The 25,839-nt window shown below is 42.3% G+C and overlaps 1 protein-coding gene across 1 annotated transcript; it reads left to right on the forward strand.

The window, feature by feature from the left end:
• Positions 1–953: 953 nt before the first annotated feature.
• On the forward strand, positions 954–24,609 carry atg2a (autophagy related 2A). The gene is made up of 42 exons (XM_070836318.1): positions 954–1,486; positions 1,842–2,004; positions 3,018–3,167; positions 3,387–3,489; positions 5,749–5,893; positions 6,399–6,632; positions 6,732–6,831; positions 7,945–8,109; positions 8,652–8,794; positions 8,976–9,054; positions 9,414–9,663; positions 9,952–10,093; positions 10,537–10,635; positions 11,299–11,454; positions 12,225–12,498; positions 12,963–13,035; positions 13,203–13,377; positions 13,465–13,607; positions 14,266–14,378; positions 14,565–14,713; positions 15,544–15,676; positions 15,775–15,959; positions 16,049–16,129; positions 17,115–17,221; positions 17,320–17,412; positions 17,603–17,673; positions 18,136–18,212; positions 18,758–18,928; positions 19,235–19,361; positions 19,687–19,910; positions 20,060–20,289; positions 20,455–20,590; positions 21,097–21,324; positions 21,518–21,619; positions 21,916–22,000; positions 22,321–22,474; positions 22,919–22,988; positions 23,136–23,218; positions 23,407–23,528; positions 23,641–23,795; positions 23,933–24,091; positions 24,221–24,609. Exons 1-42 carry the CDS (start codon positions 1,316–1,318, stop codon positions 24,455–24,457), a joined length of 6,057 nt encoding a protein of 2,018 aa, XP_070692419.1. The 5' UTR covers positions 954–1,315; the 3' UTR covers positions 24,458–24,609.
• Positions 24,610–25,839: the final 1,230 nt, after the last annotated feature.

Genomic DNA, 25,839 nt, shown 5'->3' on the forward strand with positions numbered 1-25,839 from the left:
AGGGTAGGTTCACAATTGTTCAAGTCTATTCTAGAAAAGAGACAACATTGCACTAAAAAGACTAACTTTGGAGTCAAATCAATAGTTTTCCAAAGTTCTTTGGAAACTAACTCAAGCTGCTCAGACCTCATATTGGCTTCAGCCATAGTTTGGAATGATTTTTTTTGCACAGAAGGAGAACTGGACTGAACCATAACAAGATCAGTAGGATCTCCTAAAATCTTAATCCAGAATGAACAGAAACTATAACAATAGCAAGAAAAACCTGTTTCAATATTCATACTATTGTAAAACAGACATGGACAAATTCTGACCGATCCCTTAATTTTCCAATTGACCCTAAAAATTGTTTGGTGGGTCATCAATATAGACCTTGACGTTAAGGAATCTCACCAAAAAATGTGCGAACGGAAATGAGGAAACCTCATACAAGTTCTAATGTGGACTACAGAAATTAAAAGAAAATTACATATTGTTTGGTAAACAAGAGAAACCTCCTTTGCAAGAAATAGTAGCCTTTGTGTGACTGGTATGCAGTACTATCTCAGTTTAAATCAAATTTTATCATGTAATTATATGCTACAATAACTAGAATGTAAAATTTTCGATGAGCAATCAGCCCACCAATCCTTAAATGTTATACAGTTGCTGTCATTTACAAGTTTACTGTAGTTTTATTTAGTCTTTTTAATATTTCCCTACGTTCTTTTGGCAATACTGTTGCAGGATCTACACTCATTTACATGTAGCTGTTTTATATGTAAATGTGCTAATTTAAAAAAGTAAAAAAAACAGATGTAGGCTAATACTGACTCAATGCTCAGTTTTACCAAGGACTATTGACCTTACAAAGATGGCGCCTGGGTGGCGTCACGTATCTCGTTTCCGGGTTTTTCCTTTCGTCACTGTGACGCGTTACGCACGTACGTTCACCATACCTTCAGTTGGCGTATGATAACAATAAACAACCCTGAAACAAGAGATACGCACCAACCGGACCTGTCGCTCCAATTCGACACAAACGTAGCGAAAATATGAGCCGAGACAGCTACAGACAGTTGGAGTAACGTGTCGTCAAGTAGCGCGGGAGTCTCGTCGGTCCTGGCTCAGAGGATTGTCGAGTTTTTTGTGTCAAGCCAAAGGGGAGAAGTAGAGTAACGGTTTGCCCCTTCCTTAGCCCCCTGTAGCTAGCTGTGGCTCATTCCTTGTTTTTGCACACTTTGTTTTAGTCTGTTATGCAGTTGCCAGAGGACTGTACTCGCACTCGTTCTCCTCCGCCACCTCTTCGCTCCCTCTCCCCGCTCTCTCTGGCCTTATGTCTCGCTGGCTTTTCCCCTGGTCAGGCTCAATCAAGAAGCGGGCCTGTCGGTACCTTCTACAGCACTACCTCGGTCACTTTTTACAGGAACGACTGAGCCTGGACCAGCTGGGCTTGGACCTGTACAACGGCAGCGGTGTCATAAAGGAGATCAACCTCGATGTCTGGGTGAGTTGTTGGCTGTCAGCTTGGCACCGGAGCAGCAGGACTCATCGTGTGTTTTTGTAGGACTCGTGCACTCTTGACTGTTTCGCAACTGCTCTCGAGTTCAACAACAAACTCCATCGTCATGCTTTTAGCCTAGCTCGCATTTCTTCGCAGAAATGCACTCACGGTAAACAGATCAACTGCATCTCCCCTCAGTGTCTAAACACCACGAGTAGATATATTTCCCCCTGCCAGTTTGGGTGTCTATCTCCTTTGCGTTATAATTCTATGCCCAGAGTGATGAGACAAATATGAACCCAGTTATTGCCTTTATATGACTTTGTGTTTCTTAACGACTGCTTCCTCTTTCCTCCAGGCGGTCAACGAGCTTTTGGAGTCTCTTGGGGCCCCTCTGGAGATAGTGGATGGCTTTGTCAGCAGCATAGCGGTGACCATCCCCTGGCAAGCTCTCCTAACTGATCACTGCACCTTAGAAGTTTCTGGTCTGCAGATAACATGTCGACCCAAGTACCGCACCAGTAAGTTCACCTACAAACAACTTCATGAGGCAACCAGTGGGGTTTCCTCCTGGCTCTTACACTTCCTGACACTGAACATGCATCAGTCAGCCTCAGGTTAAGTGAGTGGATCTTCCAGGGTTCAATAGATCTATCCATGCTGTCTCAGTTTGATGAATGTGCTGCAAAGACTAATATGTCCCTGTTTTTATTACTGCCTACAAACTATTCCTGATATTGAACTGTTGTTATGTAGATGAGCACCGATAAGTGTCCATATGGCAAGATTTGGTTTCAAAGTGCAATAGACAAAGATGGACACATTAGGATGTGAATGAGGATGGAGGGTTGCAAGCATCCAGGCGCGATAATTTCTCCACAAGTCTGTTTGTCATTTATGAAGACGTTTGTGTGCCTAGGCCCACTGGTCTAGGTTACTTTTTTGAAATGAAATGTCAGAAAACCGTGACAAAAGGCCCATTATTTGAGCTTGCACAGATATATTCAAATATGGTTTTTTTTGTGGGCAGCAGCCCAAAAACAGTCTGTTAACTGTCATAGAAGCAACAGGAAATCCTCACATTTAAGTAACTGACGGAATCAAATAATTAACTATCTAGCTATTGTAATAATTGATTAATTTTCTGACAAAGACTTCTATCAACTAATCCTCTCTGCTTCACCCTGATATACAAAAAGCTTAGGAAATGCAACTTGGATATCGGTGTAAATTGTTAATTTCATGTCACGTATTAATAATTTACTAACTGCACTGCATTAAAGCTCATTCTCAGAAGAAAGAGGAAGAAGTTTCCTTGCATTGGATATTCAAAAACAACTTAAAGCCACGTTGTTTTGAAAAAAAGTGTCCCACTTACACTGCGTTTCTGTCAAAGCACAGAGAGAAAATAAGTAAAAGAGGGTAAATGGCGAGTGCAAGCCTGATCTTGAATCTTTAATTATAAATCATTTACACAGTAGCCCTGAAGAAATGCAGAAATTACTGAATCCCATATGGTTTTGTTTGCACTCAGGTGGGGGTTGGGACTCCCAAGGCTGGTCATCAAGCATGACTTCCAGCATGCAGTTGGCTCAGGAGTGCCTGAAGGACCCCCCAGAGGCGTCCGAGGAGCCACCTGCCCAGCTGGAGGGGCTTGAGATGTTTGCACAAACCATTGAGACGGGTGAGTCGAAGCTGTGCGTGTCTTCACTTTGCAAAGAAGTGTCAACATACTAATATCAAAGATTCCCCACAGTGATAATGTTCACCCTGACGGTATTCGAGGGAATATTTCTGTAATGAAAAACCCATTCTGAACACACACGCACACACAAGAAGAGATGATGGGAAAGATTAGTGCTAATGAACCGCTGCATGTCTCTCATCTCATCTGTGTTTGCAGTCCTTCGTCGTATTAAAGTCACCTTCATAGATACTATCGTTCGAATCGAGCACAAGCCCCTGGACCTGGAAACAGGCGTTGCCTTAGAGGTGCACATCAAACGGTAGGTCCTAGAAATGAACTGCAATGAAAGAGCTTTTGATTATTGCACATCATTCATAATTTTTTGTCTTTTATGTTACATGTTCTCTTTGCTACTACTGTAGATGTAGGATTCATACATACTGTAGTTAATTCATATCATCACATTTTTAGATCACTAATGGGAGATTCCTCAAAAACAGAAACATGTTGTTTATGCTACCTTTTGTCCCTGAAAGAGAGCAGCTCATGGGACATTTTGAAATGTTAATTCAAAGGTCATTTTCACTTCATTTGGCAATAATATATTTATAGAAAAACCTGAGCCTGAAAAAAAATTAATTACACTGCTCTAGAAATATGATGAAGATCAGCACAGAATTTTCACTTTATTTGAATGAAGCCACTAAGCTACAAAGCTACTTTCATCTCTAACATCATTCACTGCCCATGATAGTTTTAAGTATGGTTGAGTCACATAGATAATGGCTTCCTGTTATAACTGGGGAACTAAAAAATCTCCCCTCTCATCTTAATTTTATTTAAAATCACCATTCCAATGTTTTTTTCTGTATTTAGAGGCCTGATCAGAGCAAAAATATGGTGTTTGTGATGACATATAACATCTTGAAATCCAATTTTTTTACTTTTACTTTTTTTTGCAGGTATTTGACATTACACTGAAAATTTACACATATTGTTCATAAACAGATTGCAAAGTTAGTATTTGTGCATCTTTGATTCTCACTTAAAATGCAAAATCATTTTCTTATTTTACTGTTCCAGCAAGTGGCCAACCCTGTTATGTGATCCTCTTTGTCAAGTGCAAGTCCAGTGTTCTTATAAATGGGCCATGGTCATAATAAAAGCATCTTGCAGGCCTTGTTAGGAAGGGATGCAAACTGGATCAACAAACAAAAAGCTGCACTGTGTGAGCTGAAACAAAGTGGGTAGCATCATTTTAAAAAAATCTTTTTTTTCATACAAGTAAAGCATCCAGAATTAAACCCACAGCTCCTTTTTTTCTTGTATATCACTTTTATCACTCACAACAGGGTGATATAATGTCTCCCTGTGGTCATTAATATTATGACTCTCCTACATCAGCACTTACTGTATATTACAGTTAGCCGAGAGGGAAAGCAAAATGGAAGCCAAGAATAAGATGTCATCTTCTCTCTGCTCGTCAGCAGATAAGGAGAAGAGGTCCCTAACCAGTTATCAACTTATATTTTAACTTGTGTCATCAGACATTTTAAACGGTCAGTATTGACAAAGTCATTCACCTGAAAAGGGTTATAATTAGTGGCTGATAATAAGTGCAGGTTGTAAGTAAGGTGTCATCAATATTGGATGTCTGGGGAGTTTATGACCTTTACTTTGATTCATATTATGGCCACAGCCTCTGTTCCTACATAGAGCCGGATAAAATAATAATCATGACTGGTGCAATCGTTATTTATTGAAAGCAATTGTTGTTTTTTCAATTATTTTATGTATTTTTACTCTATTGTTGCTGTAATATCTTAACTATTCAACTTTGGTCACTACTAATTGAATTAAATATATGCCAATAGTGTTCATGTGACAATATGAAGGCATTCCCAACTACAAACTTATATGATTTTTCAGCAGGTAGTTACTGTTGGTTTTCTGTGTTTATTTCCATCAGTGCCACATGTCCCATGACCGTGCTGCCATTTTGTAACGTGTGTTACTCTGACACTGTTGAACCCTCTTTGTTTTCGTGGCTTATCGACAGAGCAGCTCAGGATTGGCTGTGTTGATCTGGGGTCAGTGACCAGAAAGCCCTGTCATCTCAAAAGCTTGAGTTTTTTCTCACAGAACGACTGATCTGAGTCCTGTGAAGTATGTTTATTAAACAGGGTGCTTCATCTCTGGTAGGCTTATCTGATCATCTTTCCTGAAGAGATCAAGGGACTGACAGCACAACTGTGATTCAGCAACACAGACCTCTGCCGCTGAGTCTGTAATAGTGTGCCACTTGTACTGATCAGTATGCTATTGTATAAACTATGGTATCATTTCCATAAACAATTTGATTTGAGTTCTCTGCCTTATGCCAATGGTACTTCTCAAATTGAAAATTGCATTAACTTAAAAAAGTTTGTTGTCACCATGCAGGTGTTTCTGCTTCTTCATTTGCATGAGAGGAACAGCTCTGAGTTCCTAACATCGTCACTTTTTCTCATACGTACTGAATTAAATTTTTGTCATATTGTAAGTAATGTGCATGTTTGTTTGCACGGTGTTGCTCCAGGCTGGAGTACTTCGACGAGGCAGTGCGAGATCCAGCCAGCCAGACTGCTGTGCCTGTTGACATCCACCAGCCGCCCGCCTTCCTGCACAAGATTCTCCAGCTGAGCGCTGTTCAGCTGTTCTACGACAGCAACGGCATAGTACAGGTGATGGACACAACACTGCTTAGCATCCCCAATGTCTTTATTAGCAAGTTCATGAAAGGTTTAGCAGAATGTAAAATGTGTACATATCAAAGAATAATCCGTAAGAATTTTGTGTAAATATTCATAAGGCTTGCACAACATTCTGCACCCACAGCATCAGCAGTCCAGGAGGAACTGATGGTCTTTGACTTCTCAAGTTCTTCTTGCTATTCAGACTTTGACAAATTAGTTTCATGCCCCTACATTGTCAACATGACAAACTTTTCTCTACTGCTACTGTTGCAAAATAGTAATAGCCACTTTAATTTTTTGTGGCCATCTAATATTCATATTGTACATGTATATATTTGCAAACTTTCAGGAACACATCGCTGTGAATCTTTTTGTTCTTTCGAAGTTTATTTTGTATGAGTAAACAGCCACAAATGCCTTAGTGTAAAGACAGGAAATGTGCCATGATGTGTCATGTACCAGAAATGCTCATAGATTTGTCCACATTTTTTAGGGTCCTCCTGAGGAGGAACGCCCAGCATCAGCCACAGCAAGTGAAGGTGAAGAAGATGAGGAGGAAGAAGAAGATGAGGAGGAGGAAGACGAGGAGGAGGAGGAGGAAGAAGAGGCAAAGCCCCAGGCATCCCCTCCCTGTCCTCCATCTCAGCCTCTGCTCATTGGAAGCTGCTCCGGTTTCATCGAGACCACTGTCAAGATCAAACAGAACGACATGCTGCCTGGACCAAAGGTGTGTTTGTGTGTGCATTCTGCGACTTACTGAGAGATTAGAAAACGCTGCTGTCCTCTGATATTGACTCTTTCTTGTCTTTTTCTCTCTGCTCATCAGTTGGAGTTGGATGGGAAGGTGGGCTGTGTCCACATGCTGCTGTCTCCAGATCAAATTACCCATCTGACAGACCTGCTGGCAGCACTCTGCATTGACACAGGTACATTAAACCACAGCCTCTGTAATAAACAAAGCTAGGGTTAATGTATTATTGTGATTATGGCATGAAAAACAAAAAGTCATGTGCCTCTATGACTTAAAATATGATGACGATTAGATCAGCTTATACCAGCTGATTGCAACAACCAGTCAGACTATAGTCAGCTCATAGCATAGACTGTATATGAGAGGTGGATGTAGCCACCATGACGTCACCGATTGGTTTGTGGGCCACTACTTTGACCCCTCAAGTCTGGCATTTTGGCCGTCACCATCTTGGATTTTTGCAGCCAGAGGTGACACTTGATTATTTTTTTCTGTTCCCCGCCTCTGGTTAGGTTCAGACATGACCCATCTCTGACTGGTTATGTATAAGATAGTCTCACCTAAAGTATACCCTGCTTTATCACCTGTTTTATTTTTATGTTCAAAATGGGACTGTAATTTACTAAATGAACATCATGTTGTCTTAAAGATGACTTGATACTAGTAACTGAGACCATAAACCCATAAGGAAAATGTTCACTGAGGATAATAAATCAAGTGAGAGGTAGGATAATTTTCTCATAGACTGCCATACAATCTGACTTCTTTATGGAGTCAGTGGAGTCGCCCCCTGCTGGCTACTAGAAAGAATACAGGATTAAGGAATTTTGGCATAGGCTTCACTTTTCAGACCTAGAAACGACGTCTACTTCTTTTATACACTCTGTGGCCACTGTGTAGCCTGTTATGATTACATGAATAACTGGTAAAGTGCACATTAGCCTTCAGAGTAATTCTATATTCACAAATACACGTTTCCTCTATCTTTACGCTGATGGACGCACTCACAAATTTAAACCACAAATTCACAACCTATTCATCACTTTCTGTGTCTAGAAACTAGGAGATAATTGGGTGGCCATTGGCTGTAAGGCTGAAAGGCAGGATGACTCAGAGCTGATACTCTTAGACACAGACAATAAGCTTGTGCTGTAGTTCAGAGCCGGAGAGTAAGGTCACAGGCATTTGTAAATGCCTCATAAATGTGAGGTCACACTCTGCTTCGATTTTTCTCTTTGTCTCTTAGACACATTCATAAAGCTGCTTCTGTTTCCTCTCTCTCCCACAGAGACTGAGACTAAGTGTGGTGGAGTACAAAGTCGTCCGTTAGACTCAGATGACCTGCGTATGATTGAGGAGGACCTCAGTAAGCAGCTGGGCTCCAGTCCCAGAGACAGGGAGTGGGATGCTGAGGCAGACTTGGAGCCCTACGTCAGCGGCCTGGAGAATGGAGGTACAGAAGGCAGCAAATGTCCACTCATAAACTGTCTGTCTGAGAGACACCATAACCTCAACAGACCTGCTCCTATAGGCGTGTAGTTTACCACCATTCCAGCCACTGTGGGTAAAATAGAGACTGTTTTCCTTTTCTAAAATAGAAATGTAATATTCATACAGTATTATCTATGGCAGTATTATCTGTAGCCCTTCTGGTATGGCGTGTATCATAAGGCTTAGTCCTTAGTGCAGTGCTCTGGTTTCGCCCCCTCTGTCTCTCTCCTGTCCTTCCCTTCTATCTCCACTATCTATGGTCAAATAAAGCTAAGACATAATCTGTAGAAAAAAAACATAAAATCTCAGGGTTCAGGATATGTCTTAAGCTAGGCTGCATGCAATGCAAATACACAGTCTTTGGTTGTCTTTGGTGGTCAGTTCAGTGAGAAATCTAGGTGGTGTGGAAAAACACTCCTGCTGCTCCTTTTGTAGCAGCAAAGCGTCATGAAATGTTTCATAAAGTGTACACTGTAGTATTTATGTGTTTGTGTGTACCTGCAGAAATGTTTTACTCCATGTATCCTGCTGGGATGAGCAGTAGCGTGACGTCTGTGCGCTCTGGCAGCGAGCTGTCAGACAGTGATATGGAATCTTCCGCACACAGTCTTGCCAGCTTTACACAACCTGCAGCACTGTCAGCACAGGTAGTGTGTGTGTGTGTGTGTGTGTGTGAGAGAGAGAGAGCATTAGCATTAGCATTATAAATTTTAGGGAATTATTGTGGCCTTTCTTTTCTTATAGAGAACAACAATAGAATAGAAGTGTAACCTGTAATCTACTTGAAATTACAAGCAGTCAGATTTTCACTTTGATTTTCCTTGCCAGGGCATGGTGAACTGTCCCAGGAGATATCCTGTAGCGGGGTGTTTGTCGAGTCTACCCCAGGCAAGCAACCGGACCAGAGGTAAAATCACTGCAGTGCTTACTAAAGGGTTTATATCAGCACTTATACAAGCACTTCAGTCTTATATCCAGTCTCTTGTATTGTGGGGGCTTCAGGGAGTAACTAGCACCTTGAGAGTGCTTTTCTCAAAACAAATATTCATTAGGTCGTCTTGTCTGCAAATTGACACTTCCTAAAGTTAATGTGGAAAATTGCAAGGGCAGATGAGTGTTGAATATGCTTTTCAGTACTTTGTGAAACTCTTTCTGAAACTCTGTTTCTAGTATTAGTTACGGATCCTGTTTGTGATTATAATTTTCCCAAATAAGTGTGCCTCATTAAACAACCAAACTGAACTTCCTCATTCTTCCTTCTTACAGGTCGTTCACACAGTGGCCAGGCAGAGCAGCTGAAGCCTGATGCTTTGTTGCGACTGACCCTTGGCGGGCTCACTCTAACCCTGCTGCAGGAGGACCCGCCCTCTAAGCCTGATGGAGCCTCATCACTGGCTCAGGTGTCTCAGGTGTTCTTCCGGGAGCTGGCCTTCTTCAAGGACAGCATGTTCAGCGATAGAGACTTCCACCATCTGAGAGGCGGCTTTGCCAAGGCGTGCCCACACTCTCATCTCAGGTAGAAAAACACAGACACATATTTTGTCTTTGGTGAGTTGTAATTCATGTAGACAAATAAGATGCTGCTCATTTAAGAAATTACTTAGAAATGGATATATCTGAAACACAATAAACCTTGATAAAGTTAAATAGGTTGTGGGTCTGAAAAATGTGTTTCAAGGTTGAAAGGTTTGTATCATTCCACATTATGTAAAGTGCGGCACGCCATATTGTAAATGTCTCCTAGCTGCTCTCCTAGCTAAGAGCTGCAGTGTAATTCTCATCTCCCTTGTTGCCTCTCCCCCAGAGTGACAGGAGCAGCAGTGCAGGTTGCTTGTGAGATGCGGAGCGGGAGACGCCACAGTCGGGCCGTGACCTCTGACCTTTCCTTCAGCAGACTGGAACTGTTGGAGTGCCTCTGGGAGGACGGAAAGCCTCAGTACAGCGAGGTAGAACATCTCTTTGCCTGTGTAGCTGTTAGCTCACTCTCTTCTGTCTTCACACTGTAAGACTTAAAATTTAATTACATCTTTGTGCCAAAATCTTTCTTTTTTGTAAGGCTGTTCACATTAAGTCATTATAGTTTGAATATGGCCAAAACCCTCATTATGAAACCAAATTATTAGTTGAACCAATGTCAAAAATGTTTGCCAGTATGGAGTCGTGATAAATGTCATGTTGGAGAGACATTAAAAAAGATAATTCAGACTGAAGATATTATGCCATGAAACAAATATGTATCATATCAGATTTAAAACTACAAATGAAAATGACCCAAATAAGTGTTGAAAATGTCATATGGGAAACTTTTACCTGTTGTCTGAAAGTAGTTTATGTTTGTCGTTCTCTTAACAAGCCGATGAGGAAGACTTAGAACAATGTCTCTTTGCAGTTGCTTCAGTTCCAGAAAGCTGGTCTGTTCACTATTGGAGCTGCAGCCAGACCATGTGCCCAACTACACTACAGCCTCACTGAAAAACACCTGCGTAGGGTACGTATTTGTACACAGAAACACACACACTAACTTGACACGCGCCTGTTCAAGTGCTTTCTTTTTTCAAAGGAATCATATTTGTTGTTTCATTTTGTTTTTTGTAAGGTGCCTTTTATGTCAATGAACAAATGTTTGTTTGATTCGTGCAGCAGGCAGTAGTTTAGGGCCCTGACAAGGTAGGGTCAGGAGGAATGACAGGATTCACTGAAGACGACAGGAAAAAACACTTATTCTAAAGATGGAGCATGACTACAAATGTAGCAACTTTGAAAAGTAAAGCAGCAAGTATTTTTTGTTTTCATTTGATGCTATCTAAGTTAGAAAGTTACATGATATTACCTTTTTTAACATTATATTGACTGTGAAAATAAGCATATCATGACACCCTTATTTTAATGATGTGCACCAGATTTTTCCAAAAGTTTCCAAAAGCATATATTTATTGCCAGCATTTATTGTCTTAAGTTCTTGCCAGATGTTTTTTTTACTGGCAGAATTGTAAGCCTAAGCTTTGGCATCAATGAAACTGCATGATAAAATCATGGATAATAAAAATACAAGTAATTATATTCAAAGATTTATCAGGTCATGGCTGCAATTCACCAGTCTACATCAATCTATCCTTTAACACAGTAGTGTGTGTGTATCTGTGTATTGCAGGGTAAACAGCGAGTGGTGCGGCGGGAAAGTGTTGTGCGGGTGGAGCTGGCAGAACTGAGCACCGAGCTGGACCTGGACATCCTCACTCGCCTGGGGAGCCTGAGCAAAGCCTTCAGCCACTGCCCCACACAGACCTGTGGACCTGGACTCATACAGGTGGAACCCCACAATCATTTCTTCCATCATAAAAAGGCTGATTACATATTTTTAAAAAGACACATACCAGGAAACTTGGCGTGTAGAGGAAATGCATATTAATACCATCAACTAAAAACACAAATCCGCACCTGTTATTTGACCTGTTTTGTTGTAGCACATTTTAGCACACCAGCAATAAAGGCAGTTTGTAATGATGGTGGAAATACAAGTACCCAATAAAGCACAGCCTCCTTAAGGGTAGATCATAGCATACGTTTTTGATCAAAATCATACAAGTAGAACTAAACTGAACAGTGATCTGCACTCTCCAAGAGTTTCCCAGATTGTGTTTTGTAAGCTGTACACTGAGTGCACTTAATCATAGTTTTGAGATATTCTCCTGTACAGCAGCTCGTCTGTATTATAAACCAGACAAATCATAACTGAGCTGAAAAGCAGAACACAGAACACAGAATGTCATTTTGCTTGAGTAATCTAGTTTGGTTATGCATAGTCATGTTTTTTTTTTTATGTCAGCTCAACAATAGGAAACCAAAAATAGAGACTAAGACAAAGATCTTCGGAAAAAGATTGAGATGATTATTCTATTATGTCTAATGATCATATTTGTGCTGACACAAGCCTGAACAGAACTGCCAGGTGTAAGACTAAATAAGCACTTCTTCAGTGTGCCTGACAACAGACCACTACTAAATAACTTCTCGTGTCCAGCCAGCAGTCTTTTGTGATAAATAAATACTAAGATTTCTCACTTTCTTTCCTCTCAGACCCAGAGCAGTGAGCTGTGCTCCTCCTTCACCCTCCTCTCCCCCCACGCCGTCCTCAGGCTTCGTTTCCCTATACCCGACCTGCGGCCCCTCCCCAAACGTCGACCTCAGACCCAGAGGGCAGTGCGGCAGGAGACCTTGGTGCTGGAGCTGACTGAGCTGGAGCTGAAGCACAAGGAGGCCCCAGACCTCCAGAGCGAGCAGACTGTCCCGGGACAGCCGTGGGCTCCCTGCCTCACCCAGCTGTTGGAGGCCTCCTTCACCGACCTGCATGGTGGGGAACACACACACACAGCTCTATACACTAAATGTTTGTAATAACAGAATATACATAGTCATGTGGTATACTGACCAACGCCACCGCTCAACACAGACAATCCAATGTGGTTTCAACATAATTTTTTTTATCCGGGTTATCTGCTCTATATCAGTATTTCTTTCCAGGGATTTCTGGGTTTTAAGAAGAACATCAAAACAATAAGACAATATCACAAGTCAAATACTTTAACTGTAATCATTTCATCCACGGATATAAGTTAACATCTTATTTTTAGAAGTTTTGTTTATATGGTGCCAATAGTCGTTTTTTATGAGTAGCTGTTAACTCATGATGGTGAAAGATGTGTTTGTTACATGTTTTACATTATAAAGGACACAATTTCTGCCAGAAGCTGTACATAACTTGTTGCATGTAGTCCTTCCCTGGCGATATTTAGAGCATTCATTGTGTCTCACCAGGGTCATACGAGGGCTGGGAGGGCGGCTCTTTCCCCTGTATCAGAGTGAAGAAGACTCGTGACTCTCTGCCCAGGTTAGTAGTGGTGATCATTAGAATAATTAGATTGATAATTCACAAAAACATTTTTACGGGTTGAACTGCATGCTGCAATCTAAGAGAAAGTGTCTGCTTTGTAATCATGTAATAATATAAAATGTACTTTACCACAAGTCGGTATTACTTTCGGTTTGTGTGAGCAGGATATCGGTGCGTGTGCGTGGAGGGGAGGCTCAGGGCCCGGCAGCGGGTCTGGATGGGATGAACCTGGGCCTCATCAGGGACCTGGGGGCTGCCTTCTTTGAAAGTCACTGTGAACTCAACGACAAAACCAGCTCTCCATTCTCCTCCAACCGCACCATGTTTGAGACAGAGGAGGTGTGCTGACAAAAAAATGACAGTACATCAGCCATCTTATTAAGACTCCAGACCAAACTCATTCTTCATCACCTTCCTTGTTTCTAGATGGTGATTCCAGCCGACCCAGAGGAGATGCGTCAGTTTCAGGTGCAGTGTGTCGCTCAGTGTCAGTGTGCTGTGGACATTAGTCTGCCATTGGCCTACATCCTCCTGCCCAGCAAACAGGCCTTCCAGAGCATCTACAACAGGTACAGCAACAGTAGCACAAGTGCGATTGCTGCCCACTAAGCTAACATTATCCAGCTATCCTCCCAAAAAGTTGGAAAATGTTATTGGTTATCTTCAGCAGTATGTTTTAAATACAAAGAGTTTTGGCCTATTTCATGTTACAAGATTTTAATATGCTGTAAGTTCACTCTTAGATGAACACAGAAAAAGGTCAAATGTTACAAGATGCACTTAACTGCTGTTAAATTATAGATTTTCTTTTTTTGATATTGCTTTTTTTAAGTTAGCGTTGTATTTTTAGAGAAAGTTGGAAAGCCTCATGATTGATTTTGATGATATGGTGCCAATATTCATTTTTTATGTGTAGCTATTGATTCATGATAGTTGAGGTTGCATTTATCGCATGTTTCACATTATAAAGAACATTATTTTTGCCATTTTCTAATGTTGTAGCTTTACACAATGTGTTTGCCAAGGGCTCAATCTGTAAGACTGAACTGTAGCTCTGTTGCATTTACTCATTCCACGGCGATAATGTTCTTGTTCTTGAGCTGCTTGTGTCATTCGTCGTGTTAGGAATAGTTTCGTCTTCCAGGTTTTTTTCCTTTTTTGGTTTTTATGTTGGTCTTAAATCCTGCATCAGAAGTAATTTTCCTCTTGCACGCCTTTGTCCGAAAGGATCAATAATGATCTGTTGATGTGGGAGCCTCCTCCCCCCTCGGCCCACAGCCCCGACCACGGCCGCAATCACCATGACGAGTTCCAGCTCTGCAAGTCAGCCTTTAGACTGGGTGGGTTTGACAGCTTTGATGGAAAAACTTCAACAATATTTAGATTTATTAGACATAATGGCAACTAGTCTGCCAAAACGTCTTTTATTGATCACACAGGTTTTGTATTGTATTTGGAAAAATATGTTTGTCCTTCCATCAATAAAGTTAAACAGATCAGTATGTTTTCCTCTGTCTCTGCCACAGACTCTGATTCAGAAGAGGACGAGCCTCAGTTCTACTTGGCCAGTGAATCAGATGGAAAGTCAGCTCCTCGGCCCAACCACAACCTCAGCCTCCTGTCCCTCACTGTGATTATCGGAAAAGGTCGCCTTCAAGCCAGAACTGACAAGAAGGTGAGCCATGTGGTTGCTGACCTTTTAGAAGAAATTGAACTTAATTAGACATGGACTGTGCACTCGCATCCATAACTGTCTTGATCCAGAGCTGGAGAGTTGAGACTTGGACTTGATGAGACCATAAATACTGAAAAATGCAATATTGTGTTTAGATTTTTCTTTTGGAGGTCTGCCAAATTATTATAAATAATTGATAGCACAAACAGGATGTGCACAAAATTTTAATAACCTAATGCACACTTCCAGTTGATTCTGGCACCAGAATAAAGTGGAGAAAACTATAAATTCAGATGAAAGAGCTCAGCCTTTTGTTATATAAGGACTCGTCACACAAGTAGCATAATAGTTTTCCCCCCCTCTTCAACATATCGCCTCTACTCAGGTGTGAAAATGACCCTGATGCACAAATCACATACTTATGTGCTTGTTTCTGCTTTTACAGGAATAATATGTTATCGTGTGAGAAACGTATTTTTTTTTAAACAAGTTTTCGGAGAATGCGGCTGCCTACTGCACAAGGAATTTGTGATTAAAATATCTTATTGTGTTTTTTGTGTAAATGCCTCCTACATCTTAATGATAAAAGATCTGAAATTACTGAAACATATCTGTCATCAGTTTCCATTGAAGTTAATCATTGATCGACTGAAAAATAGTACTTTTTCAGCAAGTCACATCTTAATGACTTGAGAGTTGACTTCAAAAATACCCCAAAACAACATCTCTAGCTCAGTCCATTCACAATTTAAAATTACTTTATCTTTATCCATTTTTATCTGTTAATTTTTGAGTTTCTTAACTGTCTCAATTTCATCTCATTGATTCAGGAGGACCAGACTCATGGGGAAATTGTACTCGATCTGGAAGGCGGGAAGATATTCAGTGTGGCACAGCACCAGAATGACCCTAATCTCAATTTCCTGTGTCTGGAGAGCAGACGAGTGGAGCTCTACCATCGAGGCAAATATTGTTATCTCATTTGAATTTAAAGTAGATTTAGGAATAGTAGAAAATGATGATGTATGTTCTTGGTCATCAACCACATATTTTTACCACAGCGGTGGTGAAAGACACCCCAATTCCAGAGCGTCTGGATTTGCCCAGCTTCACTTCCCCAAAGCACCTGGACCCCACCATCTACCCCACAGAAGTGGGTGTGAGCAGTGTGAGCGGCAGGGAGGGGGAGCTCCAGATGTTGTCCACAGCCATCAAAATCACGCTTGACCCACAGAGGAGCGTCAAGGTATGTCCTCCTTAAATGTCTGTTCAAAAATCTCATTTTATAGCTGGTGCAAGTTCCAAACTAAACAGCGTTTGTCTTTCTCCATGTAGGAGTTTCTAGTTGCCCTTCGACTTCAAGGTGCCACTATGAGACATTACATGACGCAGACTAATCACAGCTGGCATGAGCAGGTGAGAAGCAGTACAAGAAAGCTAAGAGAAACAAGTCCTTCGGTGGATCATAAAGTCTTCTCAGTATTTTATTTTCTACCACTGAAAGGAAACATCTGCCCTAAAACACTCAAACTCAAACAGTTACTGGGAATGTGCTGCACATTTCTATTTATATTTGTTATTTATTTCTCAGCATCTCAAAGTGTTTTTCTTATTTAATGCTTTACCTAAAATGTTGAGAAAGTTTCAGCTCTCTTAGAGATAAATGTCAGATTTAAACATCTGGTGTGAGTTTCTTCTTTCTCTAGACCAACATTTTTGACATTCCACACTCATGCAGAAATAGAAATGTATGCATGCATGAATACAAGAGAGCCAGATACCAATTTCTCTCATAAAAATGGAGCAAAGAGCCATATAGTGGTGAGATATTTTACAATCCACTGTATATTCTGAATACGGGGTGCAGCTGTTGCTTTTAAACTAGAAAATCTCACTTTTCATCTTCCTGTTGCTGTTTAATATTCAAGCATTTTCTCCAGCCACATAAACTGTGAATTAGATACAGCTGCATCATTCAGGCTTTGGGGGAGTAAAAGTTGATTTGAAAAGGGTTGTTTATCACTGGTGTAGATGTGGCAGGAGTAGAGAAAGCGGGACCAAAAGTTGCAGTTATTACAGACTGACAATTAGCATCTGAGAATCTCTCAATCCAGAAAACAGGATACATTAAAGAAAAATCCTGAGAGCTTGGATGCTGCATGCCAAAATAACAACTTTTCCCTTTATTTCTTGCAGAGATAATAAGTATATACTATGTCATTGTAGTAGTCAAGTATGATGCTGTTATTGCAAAAATGTATACTTGCTCTGTTTTATTCTCCATTTAAACCATTTTGTTTGTGCAGACAAATGCAAATCACACTCAACACTCAGATCAAAATAGGTGGATGAGTTGTTTGCTGTTTTTGCTGCCAACTCAGTATGCATGTGTTTGTAACAGCTGGTTGACTTCCTGGATGTCATTGACGATCCCATCCTGGGATACACAGCACCTGCCGTCATCACTGTCCTCCACACACACCTTGCTACCTGTGCCGTCGACTACAGGTGTGTATATACCTAAAAAAAAATGTGTAAAATGATGTTCAATAGACCTTTGTCCCTTTTTTTTTTACACCCTTATCTAATGTGTTTCTGTTTTTCAGACCTCTGTATTTGCCACTGCGAGTGTTGTTCACAGCTGAGTCGTTCTCTCTGTCCAGTAATATCATTGTAGACACTGCCACGTTCCACCTGAGGTACAGCTCACCACTAACTGCACTCGAATGTTGTCCAAGAAATAAAACAAATGTTGAAAACACTCCTGCTCCAAATCACAGAATTACATTTGTTGGAATGATAATCAGCACAGTAAATATTTTGAAGTGTTGCTGTTTGTGTCACATCGTTTGAACTGGTGACTCACAAGATCTTTTATGTTGTGTTCAGATTCATCCTGGATGACTCCGCCCTCTACCTCTCTGACAAATGTGAGACTGACACCGTGGACTTGAGGAGAGGTGAGACTCATAATACACATGCATGCGCTGATGCAGAGGTCGTTCAGTCCCTGCTGGTTGTGTGTAGCCCTGATGCTGCAAGGATGGCAAGTTTCTCCAGTGTGTCTGTTAGACTTAAAAGTATTTTAGGAGGTCCAGTGTAACTTAGAGGAGATTCAGTCTGTTCATGTAGCATGGAAGGAAAAAAAATCCTGACCTGCATCTTCTACTTTATGTTGATTCTTTTTGAAATAATGAAATGGAGATTAGAAAGGCCACTTGACTTGTAAAAGATCTGAAACACGGTACCTGCTACTTTAATCAAAGGGTTTGCTATTGTCCAAAATTGTTGTAAAAGGAGGTCACATTACAATCAGGGATGCTTTACATTATGCCCAATGCAGTGGTCAGTATCAGTTTATCAGTGTCAAAATAAGTTGCACTCTGGTATAAACCACCATCATGTGTCCTTGTGTCATACAGACTATGTGTGTGTTCTGGACATCGACCTGCTAGAGCTTGCCATCACCACATGGAAAGGCAGCGATACGGGCAAGCTGGTGAGTGCTCGCCATCTGTTTACATATCTGTGTTTCCTTCACATACACTCAGAAGTTGCGGAGCACCGCGGCATAAAAATTACTACCCCTGCCAGAGAAAATGTGAGCGTCAACAAAACATTATAATTTAATTCAGTTTCCTTCAAAAACCACTAACAAGCACGGCCATGTTTATAAATATTTGTTTTACCATAATGAAGTTTCACTATAATAATAGCTTCAGACAGCAATTTAAGACTAGAATCACTTCTCTGTTAAATGTGGAAACAAAACCAACAAGGACAGTAAACAATACGCTCTTCAACTGTTATGCAGCAGCCTTTTAGCCAAACAGTAATGAGGTGTACAAATGTGACAAAGCTCAGTTTAAAGGCGGTTGTGCAACAGTGGTCCTTTGTCAGTGATCTTTTATTTAAGGCATTCGCTCTCTCCATTTAGTTTTTTTTTTTAACCTTTTTTTCCCATCCTCCTTGCATCACAACTCTGTCACTACTTTTATTGCTTTCCCTTGTTATTGATAGCTGCACTTTCTCTTTGTTCTCCAGTCTCAGCCTCTCTTTGAGCTCCGTTGCTCCAACAATGTGGTTCACCTTCATACCTGTGCTGACTCCTGTGCCGCTCTGGTCAATATGCTGCAGTACCTGGTCTCCCAGGGTGACCTGCACCCACCACCGCGACACGCCTCACCCACAGAAATTGCTGGCCAGAAATTACCAGTAAGGCTGCCATATTTACTGGAGACTTAAAATAATAAATTAATAAGTAAAATATTAACTTTGATTAGTGAAACGGTTTCAGTTAAAATGTGTCAAGTGTTATAAAGTGTAAAAAATGCATATTAACAGTTTTTTTTATTGTTTGATATTGAGTTTATAGTCTTCTACATAGATTCTCCTGCGTAACGAATAGTGAATGATGTTGCAAAATTGTTGACAGGGTCAGAACAGTTCCATGAATGTTGAAAAGTGGTATAAATTTGTCATAAAATTGTCTGAAGTCTGTGTAATATTCTGTCTTGTCAGCTGTCAGAAAGTCCTGCGTCTGTGCTGCCCTGCCCTCCGGCTGAAACTGCTGAGATCAACCAGTATGACCTGACAGACGCTTTAATTGACACAGAGAAGAGCCACCGAGAAGAGAGTTTAGATCCAGGTACTGCAAAGTTTGTCTCTCAGTATATGGTTCAGTAACATTCTGCAATGATCTGTGTTTCCTTGTGCACAGAACAAGGTTTGTGGGCCAGTTTCATTTAAACTGGTTTCTGTTAGTGTTATAAAACTGTTTTGAAGCTTAACAGATACAGAGCGGTGTTGGTATTGGTACACCTTGACCGAATTAACTAAATTGGCCTTTTAGAAAGGAAAAAAAAAACATGAAACTCAGCTTGTGGTTGCCAGATTTCACTGACAGAAATAAAATCTGATGTAAGGGAATGTTCTTTATATCTGAACCTGCCTGGTTCTCTGTGTTTGTCCAGGTTCGCCCTCCATGCCGAGAGGCTCCCCTGTCTCTGTCTACCTGTTTCCTGGTGAGGCTACGAAGCGCACCCCATCCATCCTCCAGGGTGATGACTCTGAGGTTGACGGACTGGTTGCCACAGCAATAGAGGCACAGGCAGATATGATGTCAGAGGAAGGCTCCGAGGGCTCCACAGACAACGATGACTTTTGCATCTTGGAGGCTCCCGGCATGGGCATTCCTGTGAGTCTCTCTACTTGCTTTTGTGGTCCTACTTTGTGTCTATTAAAGTTTTCTTCCCCGTTGGCTCAATTTGCCTGCTAGCCTGACTTCTTTCCAGAATATATCTGCATGCTTACTTACAAAATGCCCACATCTGGGATTTGTTGCAGCCCAAGGACGGGGAGCCTGTGGTGACGGTGCTGTCCTCTGGGCCCATCAGGGTGAAAGACAGTCACTTCTCCAGGCCTCGAGGCAGCTCAGACCTGCTCCGAGCCCCCAGCCGCTTCCCGGTGCCCCAGAGCAGGGTGGTACTGCGGGAGATCTCTGTGGTGTGGCATCTCTACGGGGGCAAGGACTTTGGTGGCAAGCCTATGTCCATACATGCTCAGCATGCAAACAGGTACACACATGAACATATACACACACACACACAAGCAAAGCAGGTATTCAAAGTCACAGAAATATATTTCCTTGAACAACATTTAGGCCATTGATCATGATATGTGTTCAGTTTTCCTTCAGTCTCCCTTCCTCTCCCACCGTCTCTGTCCTCCTCTCTCTGCAGAGGTCGTTCAGTCCCTGCTGGTGTTCGCGGGTCCCCGTCTCGCTCCGTCACCTCCTCTCGTCCACAGAACTCCTGGCGCTGGGCTGGAGGCAGTGGGCGGCAGCACGCGATGCTGATGGAGATCCAACTCACCAAGGTACACATACCTTTCTGTTGCAACTAATACAGAGATTTGGCAATAAACCTACTTAATTGTGTCATTTGTTTATTTAACTCTTGTATTTACTTAATGTAACTTGTATTTTTGATGTTTTTATGTTTGTTTTGTGCACTTATTCAGAGGAAATGTTCCATCTCAGCTGTAAAATTGTGTTTGAAGTAACACTTTGGGACATATGCTTATTTCCTTTCTTGCTGAGTAGATTGATACCACCCTTCTGGGCAGATTGTATTACCTTTGGCCTAGCCTAGCTCGTTGTTTCCCCCTGCTTGCAGTCTTTATGCTGAGCTAGACTAACCAGCTGCTGGCTCCACATATATATCTAACAGATATGTGAGGGGTATTGATTTTCTCATCTCACTCTTGGCAAAAAAAGTGAACAGTGTTTCCAAAAACTATTCCTTTAACTAAACTGTCCTGCTAGGAGTTTCCCCAGTCTTTACCACATTTAGCTAAGACTTTTCTTCTGTTTTGTCCTCCAGGTGTCCTTCCAGCACGAGTCCTACCCAGTGGCAGTGACGGGGCAGGACGGGGAGGGGTCAGTAGCAACAGGGGTTGGGGTCGGTCCGGGTGGCGAACAGCCTCTCTCTAGGCAGGTGTTCATCGTCCAGGAGCTGGAGGTCCGAGACCGACTTGCCTCCTCACAAATCAATAAATTCCTCTACCTCTACACCAGCGAGAGCATGCCCCGCAGAGCCCACTCCAATATGGTGAGACAGCAGAGAGACTGGGGGAGGGACGGTCATGAGGACCAAGAATAGCTTACAACATGCATTTGACGCAGCTTTTTATACAGCTTAGAGCAGTCTTGTTAAAAGAGGTGTGAAAAAGGGAAAGAAAAAGGAGAAATTTGCATTGTATTAATCACATCCTATAACGGCATTGGTTGTTTTCTTTTTGTAGCTCACAGTGAAGGCCCTGCAGGTGTGTCCAGAGTCTGGCCTCGGTGGCCCAGAGTGCTGTCTCCGAGTCAGCCTGCTGCCGCTACGACTTAACATCGACCAGGTAACTCCGGCTCTGCAGAATGAGTTATGACAGCTAGTGTAAACCAGTCCCAGCCAGCATGCATGACGCCCTGAAGTGGCTGAGTAGAGCTTTCAGATCGGCAGTGAAAATTTTGTTCACTTGTCTTGAATTTTCACTGTGTAAAAAATGAAGAAAGTGAATGATTCTGAGTCTCAGTTTTGAGTTTTTTTCAAAGATGTTGTGTTAATGCTTCAGCCCCCAGAGTGTCAGCAGTTTCTGCTCCTGTAACCTTTTCACATCTAACCAGTCTTTTTTTTTTTCCATCTCCTGTCCAGGACGCACTGTTTTTCCTGAAGGACTTTTTCAGTAATTTAGCTTCTTATGTTAACCCTTACCTGCCTGTGGACCCTGCAACTGAAGGTGAGTTACATCTGATGGTTGCTTTTTTATTCTTTGCGGCATATTTCGTCAGTTGTATCATTACTGCAGTATCATTATGTTTCATCACTGTGTCATTTTCAGTGTTTCAGTGGGGCAAAAAAGTATTTAGTCAGCCACCAATTCTGCAAGTTCTCCCACTTAAAAAGATGAGAGGCCTGTAATTTTCATCATAGGTACACTTCAACTATGAGAGACAGAATGAGAAAAAAAATCCAGAAAATCACATTGTCTGATGACTTTTGACCACAACTATATATGAAGACATGCTCTGGTGAACATGTATGTATTTTTTTTTCCAGTGAAGGCAGACCCGTCTCAGAAGGCGCCTGAGGAGGCGGAGTCAGCTGCTGGTCTGGGACCTGACCTCACAGCTTCTGTGGAAACTACCTATAGCGAGCAGAGCTCCTCCTCTGCCGGCTCCTCCTCGTCCTCTGACCAGCCAATCTACTTCCGGTACGTTAACACTAATTCATGAGGAGGCTCTGAGAAAGACCGACTGGGTCCACGCCGCACCACATATCCAGCAAATACGCCAGATCCACCACCAATTTCAGTAACAAGAGCGGCGTTTACATCAATGTCCATGTGGCCCATACTGATGAGAACTGATGAATGTCATCCAGGCTTTCATAAATTAGGAAAGCTACCATGGCTTTTGCCCTTTAGGCTGACGTTGTTTGTTTTGTCTGCTAACAATTATGTGGTTGCTGCCACTGGCTGACATATTCTCCACTTAATCAGCCCTTGCCGACCCACTGACTGCTTTTAGAAACTAAAGGGGAATAGGAGCATCTGTGTTGCAAACAATTAAGGTTGTTTGTGTGACTGTGCAGTTTGTGGAAAATATCACACAAAAACAAAACAACTTGGCTGTATAATCTTCTTCCACATTTTCAGGGAGTTTCGTTTCACCTCTGAAGTGCCTATCTGGCTGGACTATCACGGCAAACATGTCGTTATTGAACAGGTGAGAGCTCACTCATCAGCTCATCTGTCACTCACCCTAAGCTAGAAATAAAGAAATCTGTTGGATCTATGTACATTTGATCAGGAAATAAGTGTTCAGAATGGATTTTCACCTTCCTCTGTCTCTGTCCGGCTCTTCGTTCTACAGGGAACATTTGCGGGGATTCTGATCGGTCTGGCCCAGTTAAACTGTTCTGAGTTGAAGCTGAAGAGGCTGTGCTGCAGACATGGGTAGAAACACACCTCCACACCAACATCTTATTGGTTACTCGAGATTCTTTTCTGTCATCTGAGAAAGTCTCTCCTAACTTTCTAATCTGTTCAGTGTTCAGTGGTTTGTGACTTTTTGAGACTGGATCACCATATCTGAAAGACAAACCAGCTGAGTTATCAGTTGTAAGTTTCTTTCCTCTTTGTAGTCTCCTTGGTGTGGACAAAGTGATCCAGTACGCCGTCACAGAGTGGCTGACAGACATCAGGAAGAACCAGCTGCCGGGCATTCTGGGAGGTGTTGGCCCCATGCACTCCGTTGTCCAGCTGTGTGAGTTGATTTCTGCTTTAAACACATTGTTTTGTCAATATTCACTCATTCTTTATCCTGTTTTATGGCTCATTCCCTTTTCCCGTCTTTCCATCTCTGCGTCTTACTCCAGTCCATGGAGTGAGGGATCTGTTCTGGCTGCCCATAGAGCAGTACAGGAAGGATGGGCGGATTATTCGAGGTCTCCAGAGGGGAGCAGCGTCCTTCGGCACCTCCACAGCATCAGCTGCTCTGGAGCTGAGCAACAGGCTGGTGCAGGCCATACAGGTACTTGGTCTAAAAAGGATTTTCAGTGCAGGTCATGACTGTGAATTCAAGCAATTTAGACCCTGAAATTATTTCAGTTTCTGACCATTTTTGATGCCTTTAACTCCATTGTTGATGTCGGTCTGCTTCTCTCACAGGCCACAGCAGAGACGGTGTATGACATCCTGTCTCCAACCCCCCCCCTGAACCGCTATGCCATCACAGAAGGACGGGCCACCTCCGGCCGCCCCCGCAGACCTGCTCAGCCTGCAGACCTCCGAGAGGGTGTGGCCAAGGCCTACGACACCGTCAGAGAGGTAACATCCATCCATCCATCAATTGTCTACAATGCTTATCCTCTTAAGGGGCGCAGGGGGGGGCAGGAGCCAATCCCATCCCATGTAAATGTATTGAAACGATAAACATTTTGACTCTCTGCTCTCCAGGGAGTGATTGACACGGCTCAGACCTTGTGTGATGTAGCATCCCGCGGCCACGAACAAAAGGGTCTACCCGGTGCTGTGGGCGGCGTCCTACGACAGATCCCTCCCACCGTGGTCCGACCCTTGATTGTGGCCTCTGAAGCTACTTCCAATCTGCTTGGTGGCATGAGGAACCAGATCAAACCAGACGCCCGGAAGGAGGATTTCCTGAAGTGGCGCACGGAGGAAGGCCAGGATTGATGACGACTTTTTTTTATTTTGTCAGTGTGAGACAGACACAGAGAGAGAGAGTGTGTGTGTGTGTGTGTGTGTGTGTGTGTGTGTGTGTGTGTGTGTGTGTGTGTGTGTGTGTGTGTGTGTGTGTGTGTGTGTGTGTGTGTGTGTGTGTGTGTGTGTGTGTGTGAGTCAACAGAGCGAATCCAGGGTTTGAATGTGTATTTGCAAGTGCATCTGGACTAATGAGAGTCAGTGTGTGCTCCAATGCAAAAACAAAACAACGACTACTGCAGTTACTGGCACCCAGTGTTTTATGTGGCTCCACCACACGTGGACTTAATCACTCTGTATTGCATTCAGCAAGAGCTTTCCTCATATCCTCCCCTCAGTGCTGCTCTAGTCTGCAGATTCTTGTTACTCTCTGTGCAAACATATCACCGTCGCTCTCAACTGGCTTCACTGTCAATCCAACCAACGGCAGCATGGTTTATCCCTCTCAAGGATTCCTCATTCACAAGAAAGACTCCTATTGTGGGCATTTCATGTACTCTGAATTGTGCTGCTTCAAACTGCTTGTGTTCTAATTTAAAATAGGGATTTCTGGCACAATTTCACTTTCTTCCAAGGTGCAAAGAGAGGAGAAATAAGGGGTCAAAAGTCCAGCAGCTCCTGCAACTGAATTATGAGACCAACATCTCTGAGACTAGTTGAATCTTGGAAGTAGGTGAACTTTGTAAGTGTCCTTTGCTAACAACCTCCAGATGTTTGCAGATGGTTTTCACCCTGACTACACAACAGTGTCATTCAGCTTTGGCCCCACTATGCACCTGTTTCTCTCTCTCTCTGCTGTTATTTGTGCCATAAACCTTGCAGAGTTCTCTTTTTAACTAGTTTGTGTTGCCTTCTTCAGTTCTGCCCTCTCCCTACTAGAAGTACAACACACACTGACTCACACTGAGAACACGTTTCCTCACTGAATGGAGACACCGGATCACACAAAGCCTCTAAACTCTGTAGCACATTGGATTATGTTAAAGCTTCACAAAGTCAAGCTGGACATCAGTCGTCTGTAAACTATCCAAATGTCAGCCAGTGGTTCTTCTACCTGCAGCTCATTTGTGCTTCTGTTTCCATGAAGAGTTAAAAGACTGCAGCCTGGGATCTGAATTAACCTACTCTGTCTTCAGAATTGCTTTGCCCACTTCCTTAGTTGCCTTCCTGCATTATTTTTGTTTCTTTATTCGTTTTTTTTTTTAAATCTTGTTATAAGTATTGTCATACTCGTTTTCAAAATAAGAGTCGAGTGGGTGTGAATCTTGTGACAATGGAGTATGAGAAATTCGGGGTTTTGTGGTTTTAAGAAATGTTTTACATTTTTATCTTTTTTGTTTAAGTGTGAGGGAAAT

Source organism: Pempheris klunzingeri, chromosome 9 (assembly GCF_042242105.1).
Source record: "Pempheris klunzingeri isolate RE-2024b chromosome 9, fPemKlu1.hap1, whole genome shotgun sequence".
Lineage (NCBI taxonomy): Eukaryota > Metazoa > Chordata > Actinopteri > Acropomatiformes > Pempheridae > Pempheris > Pempheris klunzingeri.